Source organism: Sinohyriopsis cumingii, chromosome 2 (assembly GCF_028554795.1).
Source record: "Sinohyriopsis cumingii isolate HCF-2022 chromosome 2, ASM2855479v2, whole genome shotgun sequence".
Taxonomy (NCBI): Eukaryota; Metazoa; Mollusca; class Bivalvia; order Unionida; family Unionidae; genus Sinohyriopsis; species Sinohyriopsis cumingii.
The window spans coordinates 169,550,016-169,571,477 of record NC_142962.1 but is presented as its reverse complement, the minus strand read 5'-3'; the positions used below and the strand labels follow the sequence as shown (position 1 = coordinate 169,571,477).

At 36.3% G+C, this 21,462-nt stretch overlaps 1 protein-coding gene across 1 annotated transcript in view; it reads right to left on the bottom strand.

Annotated features, from left to right (window-relative positions):
* LOC149806280 (uncharacterized) overlaps positions 1-21,462 on the bottom strand; it is a 386,203-nt gene that overhangs the window by 209,965 nt on the left and 154,776 nt on the right. Inside the window, exons 24-25 of the mRNA XM_089935557.1 lie at positions 19,178-19,413; positions 199-378 (exon numbers count right to left, since the gene is read on the bottom strand). Of these exons, the coding sequence (XP_089791683.1) occupies positions 199-378; positions 19,178-19,413 (416 nt within the window). The remainder of the gene's footprint in view (positions 1-198; positions 379-19,177; positions 19,414-21,462) is intronic.

The following is a 21,462-nucleotide window of genomic DNA, read 5'->3' as shown; positions in this document are numbered from 1 at the left end:
TGGATGAATACATTAGGCTGCTTATCAACCACTGGTGTTTGTATTTTTCGAGTTATACTCTGGAACAAATGTGAATGGATGAAATGAAGGTTGAATGGGTAAGCAGAACTCATATCTTGTAGGACAGGTGACAAATAAAGCTTATATCGATCTTTACATGATCTTTTAGTTGTCTAAATGTTTTAATATGTGACAAACCTTGAGGTAGGGTACTTGTCACATTGTCCATATATCTTGTACGTGTTCCATTGTATCCAACAAAGGTAGCTTTGCTTCTGAGCTTCTGATATTCCACTGAGACAAACCTGTCAGTGTTAGAGGACCTTGTGACTTCATAAGGGTCCCTGTTACACTCTGCTTGTGGGGGTGTCTTGTCCACTGAAATCAAAGCATATAATTTTCACACCTTATGATCATGCATTTTTATATTACTTTTCTGGCTTTGAAAAAAAAAGACTGAACTTTCTTTGGTGCTTCAATATGCAGTTTTAGAGAAGTCGCAATATGTTATCATGATTTTCAAGATAGCCACCATGACAGCCAAGTTAAATGTCAGGGAAACGTGATTTTTTTAAAATAAAGAAACAACCAAATATTCATTTAGGACCAACTAAACATTATAAGAAGTCCTGGTGAAATCTGGTTTCAAAATCATCATCCATTTTGAAGGAGTAGCAATTATAATATTTCCAAAGTGGAGGCTATAGTGGCCAAACTGAAGATCATATTGGAACCATTTTTAATTTAAAACCAACTAGCTATCATAAGGAGTCTTCTGGTACAAGTCCCATGTAGATATAACTTTCCACCGACTGAGGAGCAGTCATGATAGGATTTTCACAATGGCCACAGTGGTGGTTATATGGGAAGTCAGATCAGTACCATCATTTAGGATGAAATAGTTATTGTAAGAAGTCTTGTTGGGAAAACATTATCAGTCACATTCTTAAAAGTAAAAAATTGAAGACATGACAATTTGACAAGTAATCTGGAGTCATGGATACCTGATCATGCACCAAATTTGGTGTTTCAAAACCCAGTTTCAGAGAAGTAACAAAAAGTAACAAGATTTTCGAGATAGCCACAATGGCAGCCATGTTAAAGATCAGAGAAGCATGATTTTTATATCTCTGATTAAATTTGAACAGAAATTAATTAATGATCACCTACAGCAGTTCGTGAGTGATTGCATGATTTTTATATCTCTGATTAAATTTGAACAGAAATTAATTAATAACCACCCTCCAGCAGTGCTATCAAAGTGCTATCATGAGTTGTGGACAGGTGGACATACATGTACAACAAGTGCAATCTTCAGTTGTGGACAGATGGACATACATATACACCAAAGTGCTACCTTGAGCTGTGGACAGATGGACATATATATACACTAAAGTGCTATCTTGAGTTGTGGACAGATGGACATACATATACACCAAAGTGCTATCTCAACCTGTGGACAGATGGACATACATATACACCAAAGTGCTATCTTGAGTTGTGGACAGATGGACATACATTTACACCAAAGTGCTATCTCAAGCTGTGGACAGATGGACATGCATATACACCAAAGTGCTATCTTGAGCTGTGGACAGATAGACATAAATGTTCACCAAAGTGCTATCATGAGTTGTGGACAGGTGGACATACATGTACACCAAGTGCTGTCTTGAGCTGTGGACAGATGGACATACATATATAACAAAGTGCTACCTTGAATTGTGGACAGATGGACATACATGTTCACCAAAGTGCTACCTTGAATTGTGGACAGATGGACATACATGTACACCAAGTACTATCTTAAGCTGTGGACAGATAGACATACATATATACCAAAGTGCTATCTTAAGCTATGGACAGATGGACATACATGTACATCAACTGCTATCTTGAATTGTGGACAAATGGACATATATGTACACAGTGCTATCTTAAGCTGTGCACAGATGGACATCCATTTACACCAAGTGCTACCTCGAAGTGTGGACAGATGGACATACATATATAAAAAAGTACTATCTTGAGCTGTGGACAGATGGACATATATATTCACCAAAGTGCTACATTGAATTGTGGACAGATGGACATACATGTACACCAAGTGCTATCCTGAATTGTGGACAGATGGACATACATTTACACCAAGTGATATCTTAAGCTGTGGACAGATGGACATACATATACACCAAGAAACATCTTAAGCTGTGGACAGATGAACATACATGTTCACCAAGTACTATCTTGAGCTGTGGACAGATGGACATCCATATACACCAAGGTGCTATTTTGAGCTGTGGACAGATGGACATACATGTACACCAAGTGCTATCTTGAATTGTGGACAGATGGACATACATGTACACCAAGTGATATCTTAAGCTGTGGACAGATGGACATACATATACACCAAGAAACATCTTAAGCTGTGGACAGATGAACATACATGTTCACCAAGTGCTATCTTGAGCAGTGGACAGATGGACATAAATATACCCCAAAGTGCTACATTGAATTGTGGACAGATGGACATACATATACACCAAGTGCTACCTTGAGCTGTGGACAGATGGACATACATATTCACCAAAGTGCTACATTGAATTGTGGACAGATGGACATACGTGTTCACCAAGTGCTATTTTGAATTGTGGACAGATGGACATACATATACACCAAAGTGCTATTTTGAGCTGTGGACAGATGGACATACATGTACACCAAGTGCTATTTTGAATTGTGGACAGATGGACATACATATACTCCAAGTGCTACCTTGAGCTGTGGACAGATGGACATACAAATTCACCAAAGTGCTACCTTGAATTGTGGACAGATGGACATACATGTACACCAAGTACTATCTTAAGCTGTGGACAGATAGACATACATATATACCAAAGTGCTATTTTAAGCTATGGACAGATGGACATACATGTACATCAACTGCTATCTTGAATTGTGGACAAATCGACATATATGTACACAGTGCTATCTTAAGCTGTGCACAGATGGACATACATTTACACCAAGTGCTACCTTGAAGTGTGGACAGATGGACATACATATATAAAAAAGTACTATCTTGAGCTGTAGACAGATGGACATATATATTCACCAAAGTGCTACATTGAATTGTGGACAGATGGACATACATGTACACCAAGTGCTATCTTGAATTGTGGACAGATGGACATACATTTACACTAAGTGATATCTTAAGCTGTGGACAGATGGACATACATATACACCAAGAAACATCTTAAGCTGTGGACAGATGAACATACATGTTCACCAAGTGCTATCTTGAGCTGTGGACAGATGGACATCCATATACACCAAGGTGCTATTTTGAGCTGTGGACAGATGGACATACATGTACACCAAGTGCTATCTTGAATTGTGGACAGATGGACATACATGTACACCAAGTACTATCTTAAGCTGTGGACAGATAGACATACATATATACCAAAGTGCTATTTTAAGCTATGGACAGATGGACATACATGTACATCAACTGCTATCTTGAATTGTGGACAAATGGACATATATGAACACAGTGCTATCTTAAGTTGTGCACAGATGGACATACATTTACACCAAGTGCTACCTTGAAGTGTGGACAGATGGACATACATATATAAAAAAGTACTATCTTGAGCTGTAGACAGATGGACATATATATTCACCAAAGTGCTACATTGAATTGTGGACAGATGGACATACATGTACACCAAGTGCTATCTTGAATTGTGGACAGATGGACATACATTTACACCAAGTGATATCTTAAGCTGTGGACAGATGGACATACATATACACCAAGAAACATCTTAAGCTGTGGACAGATGAACATACATGTTCACCAAGTGCTATCTTGAGCTGTGGACAGATGGACATCCATATACACCAAGGTGCTATTTTGAGCTGTGGACAGATGGACATACATGTACACCAAGTGCTATCTTGAATTGTGGACAGATGGACATACATGTACACCAAGTGATATCTTAAGCTGTGGACAGATGGACATACATATACACCAAGAAACATCTTAAGCTGTGGACAGATGAACATACATGTTCACCAAGTGCTATCTTGAGCAGTGGACAGATGGACATAAATATACCCCAAAGTGCTACATTGAATTGTGGACAGATGGACATATATATACACCAAGTGCTACCTTGAGCTGTGGACAGATGGACATACATATTCACCAAAGTGCTACATTGAATTGTGGACAGATGAACATATATGTTCACCAAGTGCTATCTTGAGCTATGGACAGATGGACATACATGTACACCAAGTGCTATTTTGAGTTGTGGACAGATGACATACATATACACCAAAGTGCTATATTGAGCTGTGGACAGATGGATATATATGTACACCAAATGCTATTTTCAATTGTGGACAGATGGACATACATATACACCAAAGTGCTATCCTGAGCTGTGGACAGATGGACATACATGTTCACCAAAGTGCTACCTTGAATTGTGGACAGATGGACATATATGTACACCAAGTACTATCTTAAGCTGTGGACAGATAGACATACATATATACCAAAGTGCTATCTTAAGCTATGGACAGATGGACATACATGTGCATCAACTGCTATCTTGAATTGTGGACAAATGGACATACATGTACACAGTGCTATCTTAAGCTGTGCACAGATGGCCATACATTTACACCAAGTGCTACCTCGAAGTGTGGACAGATGGACATACATATATAAAAAAGTACTATCTTGAGCTGTGGACAGATGGACATATATATTCACCAAAGTGCTACATTGAATTGTGAACAGATGGATATACATGTACACCAAGTGCTATCTTGAATTGTGGACAGATGGACATACATTTACACTAAGTGATATCTTAAGCTGTGGACAGATGGACATACATATACACCAAGAAACATCTTAAGCTGTGGACAGATGAACATACATGTTCACCAAGTGCTATCTTGAGCTGTGGACAGATGGACATCCATATACACCAAGGTGCTATTTTGAGCTGTGGACAGATGGACATACATGTACACCAAGTGCTATCTTGAATTGTGGACAGATGGACATACATGTACACCAAGTGATATCTTAAGCTGTGGACAGATGGACATACATATACACCAAGAAACATCTTAAGCTGTGGACAGATGAACATACATGTTCACCAAGTGCTATCTTGAGCAGTGGACAGATGGACATAAATATACCCCAAAGTGCTACATTGAATTGTGGACAGATGGACATATATATACACCAAGTGCTACCTTGAGCTGTGGACAGATGGACATACATATTCACCAAAGTGCTACATTGAATTGTGGACAGATGAACATATACATTCACCAAGTGCTATCTTGAGCTATGGACAGATGGACATACATGTACACCAAGTGCTATTTTGAGTTGTGGACAGATGGACATACATATACACCAAAGTGCTATATTGAGCTGTGGACAGATGGATATATATGTACACCAAGTGCTATTTTGAATTGTGGACAGATGGACATACATATACACCAAAGTGCTATCCTGAGCTGTGGACAGATGGACATACATGTTCACCAAAGTGCTACCTTGAATTGTGGACAGATGGACATATATGTACACCAAGTACTATCTTAAGCTGTGGACAGATAGACATACATATATACCAAAGTGCTATCTTAAGCTATGGACAGATGGACATACATGTGCATCAACTGCTATCTTGAATTGTGGACAAATGGACATACATGTACACAGTGCTATCTTAAGCTGTGCACAGATGGCCATACATTTACACCAAGTGCTACCTCGAAGTGTGGACAGATGGACATACATATATAAAAAAGTACTATCTTGAGCTGTGGACAGATGGACATATATATTCACCAAAATGCTACATTGAATTGTGAACAGATGGACATACATGTACACCAAGTGCTATCTTGAATTGTGGACAGATGGACATACATTTACACCAAGTGATATCTTAAGCTGTGGACAGATGGACATATATATACACCAAGAAACATCTTAAGCTGTGGACAGATGAACATACATGTTCACCAAGTGCTATCTTGAGCTGTGGACAGATGGACATACATGTACACCAAGTGCTATCTTGAATTGTGGACAGATGGACATACATGTACACCAAGTGATATCTTAAGCTGTGGACAGATGGACATATTTCTACACCAAGAAACATCTTAAGCTGTGGACAGATGAACATACATGGTCGCCAAGTGCTATCTTGAGCAGTGGACAGATGGACATAAATATACCCCAAAGTGCTACATTGAATTGTGGACAGATGGACATACATATACACCAAGTGCTACCTTGAGCTGTGGACAGATGGACATACATATTCACCAAAGTGCTACATTGAATTGTGGACAGATGGACATACATGTTCACCAAGTGCTATCTTGAGCTGTGGACAGATGGACATACATGTACACCAAGTGCTATTTTGAATTGTGGACAGATGGACATACATATACACCAAAGTGCTATTTGAGCTGTGGACAGATGGACATGCATATACACCAAAGTGCTATCTTGAGCTGCAGACAAATGGACATACATGTTCACCAAAATGCTACATTGAATTGTGGACAGATGGACATACATATACACCAAAGTACTATCGTGAGCTGTGGACAGATGGACATACATATCCACCAAAGTGCTACATTGAATTGTGGACAGATGGGCATACATGTACACAAAGGACTATATTAAGCTGTGGACAGATGGAAATACATGTATATCAAAGTGCTATCTTAAGCTATGGACAGATGGACATATATAAATACCAAATTGCTATCTTAAGCTGTGCGCAGATGCACATGCATATACACCAAAGTGCTATCTTGAACTGTGGACAGATAGACATACATGTACACCAAGTGTTATCTTAAGCTGTGGACAGATGGAAATACATGAACACCAAAGTGCTATCTTGAATTGTGGACAGATGGACATATATGTATACAGTGCTATCTTAAGCTGTGCACAGATGGAATACATTTACACCAAGTGCTACCTTGAAGTGTGGACAGATGGACATACATATATAAAAAAGTACTATCTTGAGCTGTAGACAGATGGACATATATATTCACCAAAGTACTACATTGAATTGTGGACAGATGGACATACATGTACACCAAGTGCTATCTTGAATTGTGGACAGATGGACATACATTTACACTAAGTGATATCTTAAGCTGTGGACAGATGGACATACATATACACCAAGAAACATCTTAAGCTGTGGACAGATGAACATACATGTTCACCAAGTGCTATCTTGAGCTGTGGACAGATGGACATCCATATACACCAAGGTGCTATTTTGAGCTGTGGACAGATGGACATACATGTACACCAAGTGCTATCTTGAATTGTGGACAGATGGACATACATGTACACCAAGTGATATCTTAAGCTGTGGACAGATGGACATACATATACACCAAGAAACATCTTAAGCTGTGGACAGATGAACATACATGTTCACCAAGTGCTATCTTGAGCAGTGGACAGATGGACATAAATATACCCCAAAGTGCTACATTGAATTGTGGACAGATGGACATACATATACACCAAGTGCTACCTTGAGCTGTGGACAGATGGACATACATATTCACCAAAGTGCTACATTGAATTGTGGACAGATGAACATATATGTTCACCAAGTGCTATCTTGAGCTATGGACAGATGGACATACATGTACACCAAGTGCTATTTTGAGTTGTGGACAAATGGACATACATATACACCAAAGTGCTATATTGAGCTGTGGACAGATGGATATATATGTACACCAAGTGCTATTTTGAATTGTGGACAGATGGACATACATATACACCAAAGTGCTATCCTGAGCTGTGGACAGATGGACATACATGTTCACCAAAGTGCTACCTTGAATTGTGGACAGATGGACATATATGTACACCAAGTACTATCTTAAGCTGTGGACAGATAGACATACATATATACCAAAGTGCTATCTTAAGCTATGGACAGATGGACATACATGTGCATCAACTGCTATCTTGAATTGTGGACAAATGGACATACATGTACACAGTGCTATCTTAAGCTGTGCACAGATGGCCATACATTTACACCAAGTGCTACCTCGAAGTGTGGACAGATGGACATACATATATAAAATAGTACTATCTTGAGCTGTGGACAGATGGACATATATATTCACCAAAGTGCTACATTGAATTGTGAACAGATGGACATACATGTACACCAAGTGCTATCTTGAATTGTGGACAGATGGACATACATTTACACCAAGTGATATCTTAAGCTGTGGACAGATGGACATACATATACACCAAGAAACATCTTAAGCTGTGGACAGATGAACATACATGTTCACCAAGTGCTATCTTGAGCTGTGGACAGATGGACATACATGTACACCAAGTGCTATCTTGAATTGTGGACAGATGGACATACATGTACACCAAGTGATATCTTAAGCTGTGGACAGATGGACATATTTCTACACCAAGAAACATCTTAAGCTGTGGACAGATGAACATACATGTTCGCCAAGTGCTATCTTGAGCAGTGGACAGATGGACATAAATATACCCCAAAGTGCTACATTGAATTGTGGACAGATGGACATACATATACACCAAGTGCTACCTTGAGCTGTGGACAGATGGACATACATATTCACCAAAGTGCTACATTGAATTGTGAACAGATGGACATACATGTTCACCAAGTGCTATCTTGAGCTGTGGACAGATGGACATACATGTACACCAAGTGCTATTTTGAATTGTGGACAGATGGACATACATATCCACCAAAGTGCTATTTGAGCTGTGGACAGATGGACATGCATATACACCAAAGTGCTATCTTGAGCTGCAGACAAATGGACATACATGTTCACCAAAATGCTACATTGAATTGTGGACAGATGGACATACATATACACCAAAGTACTATCGTGAGCTGTGGACAGATGGACAGACATATCCACCAAAGTGCTACATTGAATTGTGGACAGATGGACATACATGTACACAAAGGACTATCTTAAGCTGTGGACAGATGGAAATACATGTATATCAAAGTGCTATCTTAAGCTATGGACAGATGGACATATATAAATACCAAATTGCTATCTTAAGCTGTGCGCAGATGCACATGCATATACACCAAAGTGCTATCTTGAACTGTGGACAGATAGACATACATGTACACCAAGTGTTATCTTAAGCTGTGGACAGATGGAAATACATGAACACCAAAGTGCTATCTTGAATTGTGGACAGATGGACATATATGTATACAGTGCTCTCTTAAGCTGTGCACAGATGGACATGCACATACACTAAGAGCTATATTGAAATGTGGACAGATGGACATATATGTACATCAAAGTACTATATTGAGAGTCCATCAATACTTGTTCAACAATAAGTTTATACAACTTTCCCATAAATCATCTTCATACATGGCTATGTGACCTTCATCCACAGGGGTAAACTAGGAATCTCATTAATTCTTTTCTCTGTTTCCAACATGGCAGCTTGCTCTAATCTGTGTCATATGACTTCATTTTTGGTATACATATCATCTAGATGAAAAGACATTTTTAAAATAACAAAAATATATATCTTTATTACTTCAACACTGCTCTGCTCATCATAAAATCATCATCTGACATAAAAAACAAATATACAAAGAACCACATAGAAGGATTGCAAACATTGTCATGCATCATCTGACATACAAAAATATACTGAGAACCACAGAGATGGATTGTAAACATTGTTATACATCATCTGACATAAATAAATATACAGAGAACCATAGGGAAAGAGTGCAAACATTCTCATGCATCATCTGACATACAAAAATATACAGAGAACCACAGAGATGGATTGCAAACATTGTCATGCATCATCTGACATACAAAAATATACAGAGAACCAAAGGGAAGGATTGCAGACATTGTCATGCATCATCTGACATTAAAAAAATATACTGAGAACCACAGAGATGGATTGTAAACATTGTTATACATCATCTGACATAAATAAATATACAGAGAACCATAGGGAAAGATTGCAAACATTCTCATGCATCATCTGACATACAAAAATATACAGAGAACCACAGAGATGGATTGCAAACATTGTCATGCATCATCTGACATACAAAAATATATAGAGAACCACAGGGAAGGATTGCAAACATTGTCATGCGTCATCTGACATACAAAAATATACTGAGAACCACAGAGATGGATTGTAAACATTGTTATACATCATCTGACATAAATAAATATACAGAGAACCACAGGGAAAGATTGCAAACATTCTCATGCATCATCTGACATACAAAAATATACAGAGAACCACAGGGAAAGATTGCAAACATTCTCATGCATCATCTGACATACAAAAATATACAGAGAACCACAGAGATGGATTGCAGACATTGTCATGCATCATCTGACATACAAAAATATATAGAGAACCACAGGGAAGGATTGCAAACATTGTCATGCGTCATCTGACATACAAAAATATACTGAGAACCACAGAGATGGATTGTAAACATTGTTATGCATCATCTGACATAAATAAATATACAGAGAACCACAGGGAAAGATTGCAAACATTCTCATGCATCATCTGACATACAAAAATATACAGAGAACCATAGGGAAAGATTGCAAACATTCTCATGCATCATCTGACATACAAAAATATACAGAGAACCATAGAGATGGATTGCAAACATTGTCATGCATCATCTGACATACAAAAATATATAGAGAACCACAGGGAAAGATTGCAAACATTCTCATGCATCATCTGACATACAAAAATATACAGAGAACCATAGGGAAAGATTGCAAACATTCTCATGCATCATCTGACATACAAAAATATACAGAGAACCATAGAGATGGATTGCAAACATTGTCATGCATCATCTGACATACAAAAATATACAGAGAACCACAGGGAAGGATTGCAAACATTGTCATGCATCATCTGACATACAAAAATATAGAGAGAACCACAGAGATGGATTGCAAACATTGTCATGCATCATCTGACATACAAAAATATACAGAGAACCACAGAGATGGATTACAAACATTGTCATGCATCATCTGACATACAAAAATATACAGAGAACCACAGGGAAGGATTGCAAACATTGTCGTGTATCATCTGACATACAAAAATATACAGAGAACCACAGAGATGGATTGCAAACATTGTCATGCATCATCTGACATACAAAAATATACAGAGAACCACAGGGAAGGATTGCAAACATTGTCATGTATCATCTGACATACAAAAATATACAGAGAACCACAGAAATGGATTGCAAACATTGTCATGCATCATCTGACATACAAAAATATACAAAGAACCACAGAGATGGATTGCAAACGTTGTCATGCATCATCTGACATGAAAAATATACAGAGAACCACAGGGAAGGATTGCAAACATTGTCGTGCATCATCTGACATACAAAAATATATAGAGAACCACAGAGATGGATTGCAGACATTGTCATGCATCATCTGACATACAAAAATATACAGAGATCCATAGGGAAGGATTGCAAACATTGTCGTGCATCATCTGACATACAAAAATATATAGAGAACCACAGAGATGGATTGCAAACATTGTCATGCATCATCTGACATACAAAAATATACAGAGAACCACAGAAATGGATTGCAAACATTGTCATGCATCATCTGACATACAAAAATATACAGAGAACCACAGAGATGGATTGCAAACATTGTCATGCATCATCTGACATACAAAAATATACAGAGAACCACAAGGAAGGATTGCAAACATTGTCGTGCATCATCTGACATACAAAAATATACAGAGAACCACACGGAAGGATTGCAAACATTGTCGTGCATCATCTGACATACAAAAATATACAGAGAACCACAGAGATGGATTGCAAACATTGTCATGCCTCATCTGACATACAAAAATATACAGAGAACCACAGGGAAGGATTGCAAACATTGTCGTGCATCATCTGACATACAAAAATATACAGAGAACCACAGAAATGGATTGCAAACATTGTCATGCATCATCTGACATACAAAAATATACAGAGAACCACAGGGAAGGATTGCAAACATTGTCGTGCATCATCTGACATACAAAAATATACAGAGAACCACAGAGATGGATTGTAAACATTGTCATGCATCATCTGACATACAAAAATATACAGAGAACCACAGAGAAGGATTGCAAACATTGTTATGCATCATCTGACATACAAAAATATGAAAAGAACCACACAGAAGGATTGCAAACATTGTCATGCATCATCTGACATACAAAAATATACAGAGAATTACAGGGAAGGATTGCAAACATTGTCATGCATCATATGACAATTGTTTTACAGAGAACCACAGGGAAGGATTGCAAGCATTGTAATGCATCATGTAACAAAGAAAAATATAAAGAGAACCACAGAAAAGGATTGCAAACATTGTCATGCATCATCTGACATACAAAAATATACAGAGAACCACAGAGAAGGATTGCAAACATTGTTATGCATCATCTGACATACAAAAATATAAAAAGAACCACACAGAAGGATTGCAAACATTGTCATGCATCATCTGACATACAAAAATATACAGAGAATCACAGGGAAGGATTGCAAACATTGTCATGCATCATATGACAATTGTTTTACAGAGAACCACAGGGAAGGATTGCAAGCATTGTAATGCATCATGTGACAAAGAAAAATATAAAGAGAACCACAGAAAAGGATTGCAAACTTTGTCATGCATCATCTAACATACAAAAATATACAGAGAACCACAGGGAAGGATTGCAAACATTGTCATGCATCATATGACAATTGTTTTACAGAGAACCACAGAGAAGGATTGCAAACATTGTCATGCATCATCTAACATACAAAAATATACAAAGAACCAAAGATGGATTGTAAACATTGTTATGCATCATCTGACATAAATAAATATACAGAGAACCACATAGATGGATTGTAAACATTGTTATGCATCAACTGACATAAATAAATATACAGAGAACCACATAGATGGATTGCAAACATTGTTATGCATCATCTGACATAAATAAATATACAGAGAACCACATAGATGGATTGCAAACATTGTTATGCATCATCTGACATAAATAAATATACAGAGAACCACAGGGAAGGATTGCAAACGTTGTCATGCATCATTTGGCATAAATAAATATACAGAGAACCACAGGGAAGGATTGCAAACATTGTCATGCATCATCTGACATTAAAAAAATATACAGAGAACCACAGAGATGGATTACAAACATTGTCATGCATCATCTGACATACAAACATATACAGAGAACCACAGGGAAGGATTGCAAACATTGTCATGCATCATTTGACATACAAAAATATACAGAGAACCATAGGGAAAGATTGCAAACATTCTCATGCATCATCTGACATACAAAAATATACAGAGAACCACAGAGATGGATTGCAGACATTGTCATGCATCATCTGACATACAAAAATATACAGAGAACCACAGGGAAGGATTGCAAATATTGTCATGCATCATCTGACATACAAAAATATGTAGAGAACCACAGAGATGGATTGCAAACATTGTCATGCATCATCTGAAATACTAAAATATACAGAGAACCACAGGGAAGGATTGCAAACATTGTCATGCATCATCTGACATACAAAAATATACAGAGAACCATAGGGAAAGATTGCAAACATTCTCATGCATCATCTGACATACAAAAATATACAGAGAACCACAGGGAAGGATTGCAAACATTGTCATGCATCATCTGACATACAAAACTATATAGAGAACCACAGAGATGGATTGCAAACTTTGTCATGCATCATCTGACATACAAAAATATACAGAGAACCACAGGGAAGGATTGCAAACATTGTCGTGCATCATCTGACATACAAAAACATATAGAGAACCACAGAGATGGATTGCAAACATTGTCATGCATCATCTGACATACAAAAATATACAGAGAACAACAGGGAAGGATTGCAAACATTGTCGTGCATCATTTGACATACAAAAATATAGAGAGAACCACAGAGATGGATTGCAAACATTGTCATGCATCATCTGACATACAAAAATATACAGAGAACCACAGGGAAGGATTGCAAACATTGTCATGCATCATCTGACATATAAAAATATATAGAGAACCACAGAGATGGATTGCAGACATTGTCATGCATCATCTGACATACAAAAATATACAGAGAACCACAGGGAAGGATTGCAAACATTGTCGTGTATCATCTGACATACAAAAATATACAGAGAACCACAGAGATGGATTGCAGACATTGTCATGCATCATCTGACATACAAAAATATACAGAGAACCACAGGGAAGGATTGCAAACATTGTCGTGCATCATCTGACATACAAAAATATAGAGAGAACCACAGAGATGGATTGCAAACATTGTCATGCATCATCTGACATACAAAAATATAAAGAGAACCACAGAGATGGATTGCAAACATTGTCATGCATCATTTGACATACAAAAATATACAAAGAACCACAGAGATGGATTGCAAACATTGTCATGCATCATCTGACATACAAAAATATACAGAGAACCACAGAAATGGATTGCAAACATTGTCATGCATCATCTGACATACAAAAATATACAGAGAACCACACGGAAGGATTGCAAACATTGTCATGCATCATCTGACATACAAAAATATACAGAGAACCACAGGGAAAGATTGCAAACATTGTCGTGCATCATCTAACATACAAAAATATAGAGAGAACCACAGAGATGGATTGCAAACATTGTCATGCATCATCTGACATACAAAAATATACAGAGAACCACAGGGAAGGATTGCAAACATTGTCATGCATCATCTGACATACAAAAATATACAGAGAACCACAGAAATGGATTGCAAACATTGTCATGCATCATCTGACATACAAAAATATACAGAGAACCACAGGGAAGGATTGCAAACATTGTCATGCATCATCTGACATACAAAACTATATAGAGAACCACAGAGATGGATTGCAAACTTTGTCATGCATCATCTGACATACAAAAATATACAGAGAACCACAGGGAAGGATTGCAAACATTGTCGTGCATCATCTGACATACAAAAACATATAGAGAACCACAGAGATGGATTGCAAACATTGTCATGCATCATCTGACATACAAAAATATACAGAGAACAACAGGGAAGGATTGCAAACATTGTCGTGCATCATTTGACATACAAAAATATAGAGAGAACCACAGAGATGGATTGCAAACATTGTCATGCATCATCTGACATACAAAAATATACAGAGAACCACAGGGAAGGATTGCAAACATTGTCATGCATCATCTGACATATAAAAATATATAGAGAACCACAGAGATGGATTGCAGACATTGTCATGCATCATCTGACATACAAAAATATACAGAGAACCACAGGGAAGGATTGCAAACATTGTCGTGTATCATCTGACATACAAAAATATACAGAGAACCACAGAGATGGATTGCAGACATTGTCATGCATCATCTGACATACAAAAATATACAGAGAACCACAGGGAAGGATTGCAAACATTGTCGTGCATCATCTGACATACAAAAATATAGAGAGAACCACAGAGATGGATTGCAAACATTGTCATGCATCATCTGACATACAAAAATATACAAAGAACCACAGAGATGGATTGCAAACATTGTCATGCATCATCTGACATACAAAAATATACAGAGAACCACAGAAATGGATTGCAAACATTGTCATGCATCATCTGACATACAAAAATATACAGAGAACCACACGGAAGGATTGCAAACATTGTCATGCATCATCTGACATACAAAAATATACAGAGAACCACAGGGAAAGATTGCAAACATTGTCGTGCATCATCTAACATACAAAAATATAGAGAGAACCACAGAGATGGATTGCAAACATTGTCATGCATCATCTGACATACAAAAATATACAGAGAACCACAGGGAAGGATTGCAAACATTGTCATGCATCATCTGACATACAAAAATATACAGAGAACCACAGAAATGGATTGCAAACATTGTCATGCATCATCTGACATACAAAAATATACAGAGAACCACAGAAATGGATTGCAAACATTGTCGTGCATCATCTGACATACAAAAATATACAGAGAACCACAGAGATGGATTGTAAACATTGTCATGCATCATCTGACATACAAAAATATACAGAGAACCACAGGGAAGGATTGCAAACATTGTCGTGCATCATCTGACATACAAAAATATACAGAGAACCACAAGGAAGGATTGCAAACATTGTCATGCATCATCTGACATACAAAAATATACAGAGAACCACAGAGAAGGATTGCAAACATTGTTATGCATCATCTGACATACAAAAATATAAAAAGAACCACACAGAAGGATTGCAAACATTGTCATGCATCATCTGACATACAAAAATATACAGAGAATCACAGGGAAGGATTGAAAACATTGTCATACATCATATGACAATTGTTTTACAGAGAACCACAGGGAAGGATTGCAAGCATTGTAATGCATCATGCAACAAAGAAAAATATAAAGAGAACCACAGAAAAGGATTGCAAACATTGTCATGCATCATCTAACATACAAAAATATATAGAGAATCACATAGAAGGATTGCAAACATTGTCATGCATCATCTGACATAAATAAATATACAGAGAACCACAGAGATGGATTGTAAACATTGTTATGCATCATCTGACATAAATAAATATACAGAGAACCACATAGATGGATTGTAAACATTGTTATGCATCATCTGACATAAATAAATATACAGAGAACCACATAGATGGATTGTAAACATTGTTATGCATCATCTGACATAAATATATATACAGAGAACCACATAGATGGATTGCAAACATTGTTATGCATCATCTGACATAAATAAATATACAGAGAACCACAGAGAAGGATTGCAAATGTTGTCATGCATCATTTGACATAAATAAATATACAGAGAACCACAGGGAAGGATTGCAAACATTGTCATGCATCATCTGACATTAAAAAAATATACAGAGAACCACAGAGATGGATTGCAAACATTGTCATGCATCATCTGACATACAAACATATACAGAGAACCACAGGGAAGGATTGCAAATATTGTCATGCATCATCTGACAAAACAATATACAGAGAACCACAGAGAAGGATTGCAAACATTGTCATGCATCAAGCAAGCAGAATTGTCAAAAGTAAGTTTTGGGATGGATAAAACAGTACTAATGGATTGTGTAACTCATTAACAAACAATCATCATTTTTTAATGTCTTATGTAACACATTAAAAATACAACTTGGTATTCCTGAATGGCTTGTGTTATTCATTAATAACACAACTTAGCACTCTTGAATGTTTCATGTAATTCATTAATAATACAATTTAGCACACTTGAATGTTTCATGTAATTCATTAATAATACAATTTAGCACACTTGAATGTCCCTTGTAATTCATTAATAATACAATTTAGCACACTTGAATGTCTCATGTAATTCATTAATAATACAATTTAGCACTCTTGAATGTCTCATGTAATTCATTAATAATACAACTTAGCACACTTGAATGTTTCATGTAATTCATTAATAATACAACTTAGCACTCTTGAATGTCTCATGTAATTCATTAATAATACAACTTAGCACACTTGAATGTTTCATGTAATTCATTAATAATACAACTTAGCACTCTTGAATGTTTCATGTAATTCATTAATAATACAACTTAGCACTCTTGAATGTCTCATGTAATTCATTAATAATACAACTTAGCACTCTTGAATGTTTCATGTAATTCATTAATAATACAACTTAGCACTCTTGAATGTCTCATGTAATTCATTAATAATACAATTTAGCACTCTTGAATGTCTCATGTAATTCATTAATAATACAACTTAGCACACTTGAATGTTTCATGTAATTCATTAATAATACAACTTAGCACTCTTGAATGTCTCATGTAATTCATTAATAATACAATTTAGCACACTTGAATGTCCCTTGTAATTCATTAATAATACAATTTAGCACACTTGAATGTTTCATGTAATTCATTAATAATACAACTTAGCACTCTTGAATGTTTCATGTAATTCATTAATAATACAACTTAGCACTCTTGAATGTCTCATGTAATTCATTAATAATACAATTTAGCACTCTTGAATGTCTCATGTAATTCATTAATAATACAACTTAGCACACTTGAATGTTTCATGTAATTCATTAATAATACAACTTAGCACCCTTGAATGTCTCATGTAATTCATTAATAATACAATTTAGCACACTTGAATGTCCCTTGTAATTCATTAATAATACAACTTAGCACTCTTGAATGTCTCATGTAATTCATTAATAATACAATTTAGCACACTTGAATGTCCCTTGTAATTCATTAATAATACAACTTAGCACTCTTGAATGTCTCATGTCACTCAGTAGTTACCCAGTGAAGCGGTTTAGAATTTTGAGTCATTTTTTAATGAATGCTTGTTTAATCAGAGTACCCTTATGCATATTTTTTTTAAAACAACATTCCATGGGTAATACCTGTTTAAACAGAACAGCCATTAGCATTTTTCAATGGCTCATGGAACTCAACAAGTGTACAACTTAGCATTATTGAATGATTCGAGCAACACATTAAAAATACAACTTAGCATTCTTGAATGACTCGAGTAACATATTAAAAACACAACTCAGCATTCCTGAATGACTCAAATGACTCATTATTAACACAACTTAGCATTTTTGAATGACTCATTTAACTCATTAAAAGTACAATAATCTCAATGGCTTGTGTAGCTCAAATTACACCATGACATTCTTTAATAACGCATAATGCTACTTTAACTCATTAATAATAAAATGTAGCACTCTCAAATGGCTCATGAAATGTGACAGTTTAATATTATTGAATAAACTCTTCCCTCACCTTGCCCTTGCTGACAACTGCCTCTCTCACACCATCGCTGGTTTAGTTTACTGGGATACTGGCGTGCCACTCCTGGGTGGAACACATAGCTCCACCATCCTTGTGCCAATGTTCCCTTTGGAACAAAGCTGATATTAAGAAAGGAATCTATGATGTCATCAACTGACAGGGATGAATTCCATACTGTAACTTGGGACATTTCTCCTGTGTACTTCAGTCCAATATATGCTTGGGCACTGAAACAGTTTACAATACATAAAACATTAGCAGAAATAAGCCATCTATTTTGCATTGTATAATTTCATTTACTATCTTGCCATTTTTCATGTGATAATTCTGTGAACACAATGAACTGAACATGAATGTATATGAGTAAAATATAGATCAAGAGAGATTTAATAAAAAATCTGTATTTTTTTCTTCTAATAAAAGATCTGGGTTTCAGAAAAATTAAATACTGATATGAACAAATATGGAATCATGGTCCATCAAAATGGGAACTCCTGCTTCTAGTTGTTCAACCAGGCAATACATTTTAACTTAGCATATGCTGTCATTGTGGATCAGGTGGAAAGGTATTAGTATCTATCACTGAGTCTGATGTTCAAATTCCAGTGAAAAGATATATTAAAAAATTTATATGACATGTATGTTAAACAAAGTAAAATCTTAATTCCTTATTTGAAAGTGAAATATAATTTAGTTGATGTGATAAATGCTGCCTACTCACTTGCAAGCTAATTAGAATGTCAAAACATGTGATTAAGAAACACCATTAATGACTTTGATAAATGTGCAATTATACAGACAATTGAAGAAATGACAAATAGCATGACTGATGGCATGATGGATAGCGTGACTGACTGACTGATAGCATGATTGATAGCATGATGAATAGCATGACTGTAGCATGATGGATAGCATGATTGATGGCATGATGGATAGCATGACTGATTGACTGACAGCATGATGGATAGCACGACTGTAACATGATAGATAGCACAACTGATTGACAGCATGATGGATAGCATGACTGTAGCATGATGGATAGCACAACTGATTGACTGATATCATGATGGATAGCACAACTGATTGACTGATAGCAAGATGGATAGCATGACTGTAACATGATGGATAGCATGACTGTAGCATGATGGATAGCATGACTGATTGACTGAGAACATGATGAATAGCATGACTGTAGCATGATGGATAGCATGACTGATTGATAGCATGACTTTAGCATGATGGATAGCACGATGGTAGCATGATGGATAATATGATTATAGCATGATAGGCATGAAATTCTAGCCCTTAAAATCCCTTGGCAGAAACTCAAAGCATGGACTCTAATGACTTAAAAGGTAGCAATTTAAAAAAGAAATGTGAGAGGCCTAAAGTATACATTAATGAAAGAGGTCAATTGATTCTACATCATCCACAAAATGTTGGTAGACTGACAAATTATGCCTATGGTACCTATAAGGAAGAATGATTACTGTGAATTATGGGTCTACAAATGGATTTGCGCTACTAACATCTTTAGTTTTTAAGGACTACTCTTGAATGGTGAATGCCATGCTGAGATGAAATCTAAAAATATCAAGAAGTAGCTTACTAAGTAGCTAATATCTGTTGTGGTATTAAACAATTTCTTTATCATGAAGTCAACGATGGCAAACAGAAATGAAAAGATTGAAGAATGGCCATGACAAACAGACTTAACCTCAGTCAATCAGATGCAAGGTATCTCATGAATATCTTACTTATAATGGTGAAAATATAAGGTGAAACAAGATTCAAATGGAATTTAGACAGGTAACAAACTCAGCCAATCTAATAAAGGATTATCTAATTAATATGCATACATCATAATCACACAATCCAATTAATATGTATGCATCATAATCACACCAATCCAATTAATATGCATGCATCATAATCACACCTATCCAATTAATATGCATGCATCATGTTCATAATCACACCTATCCAACATCCAGATAAGTTTATTTAAAAGTAGACTTTATTCAGCCAATCAGATGTAAAGCCACATCATTTATATTCATGTATTTCACTCATAATCCTACTAATCCAAGATCTTGATGACACAGGATAATCTACCATGTTAGATCAAAAACCAAGAAAAATATAGCAATTCAGGTGCAAGATAACCTTATAAGTATACATGGGTCTCACTCTTTATAAAATTATCCAACATTTGGATGATATTGATCTATTTACAAATGGCTTATTGAAGTCAGTATACAGTCTCTTTGGAGTAA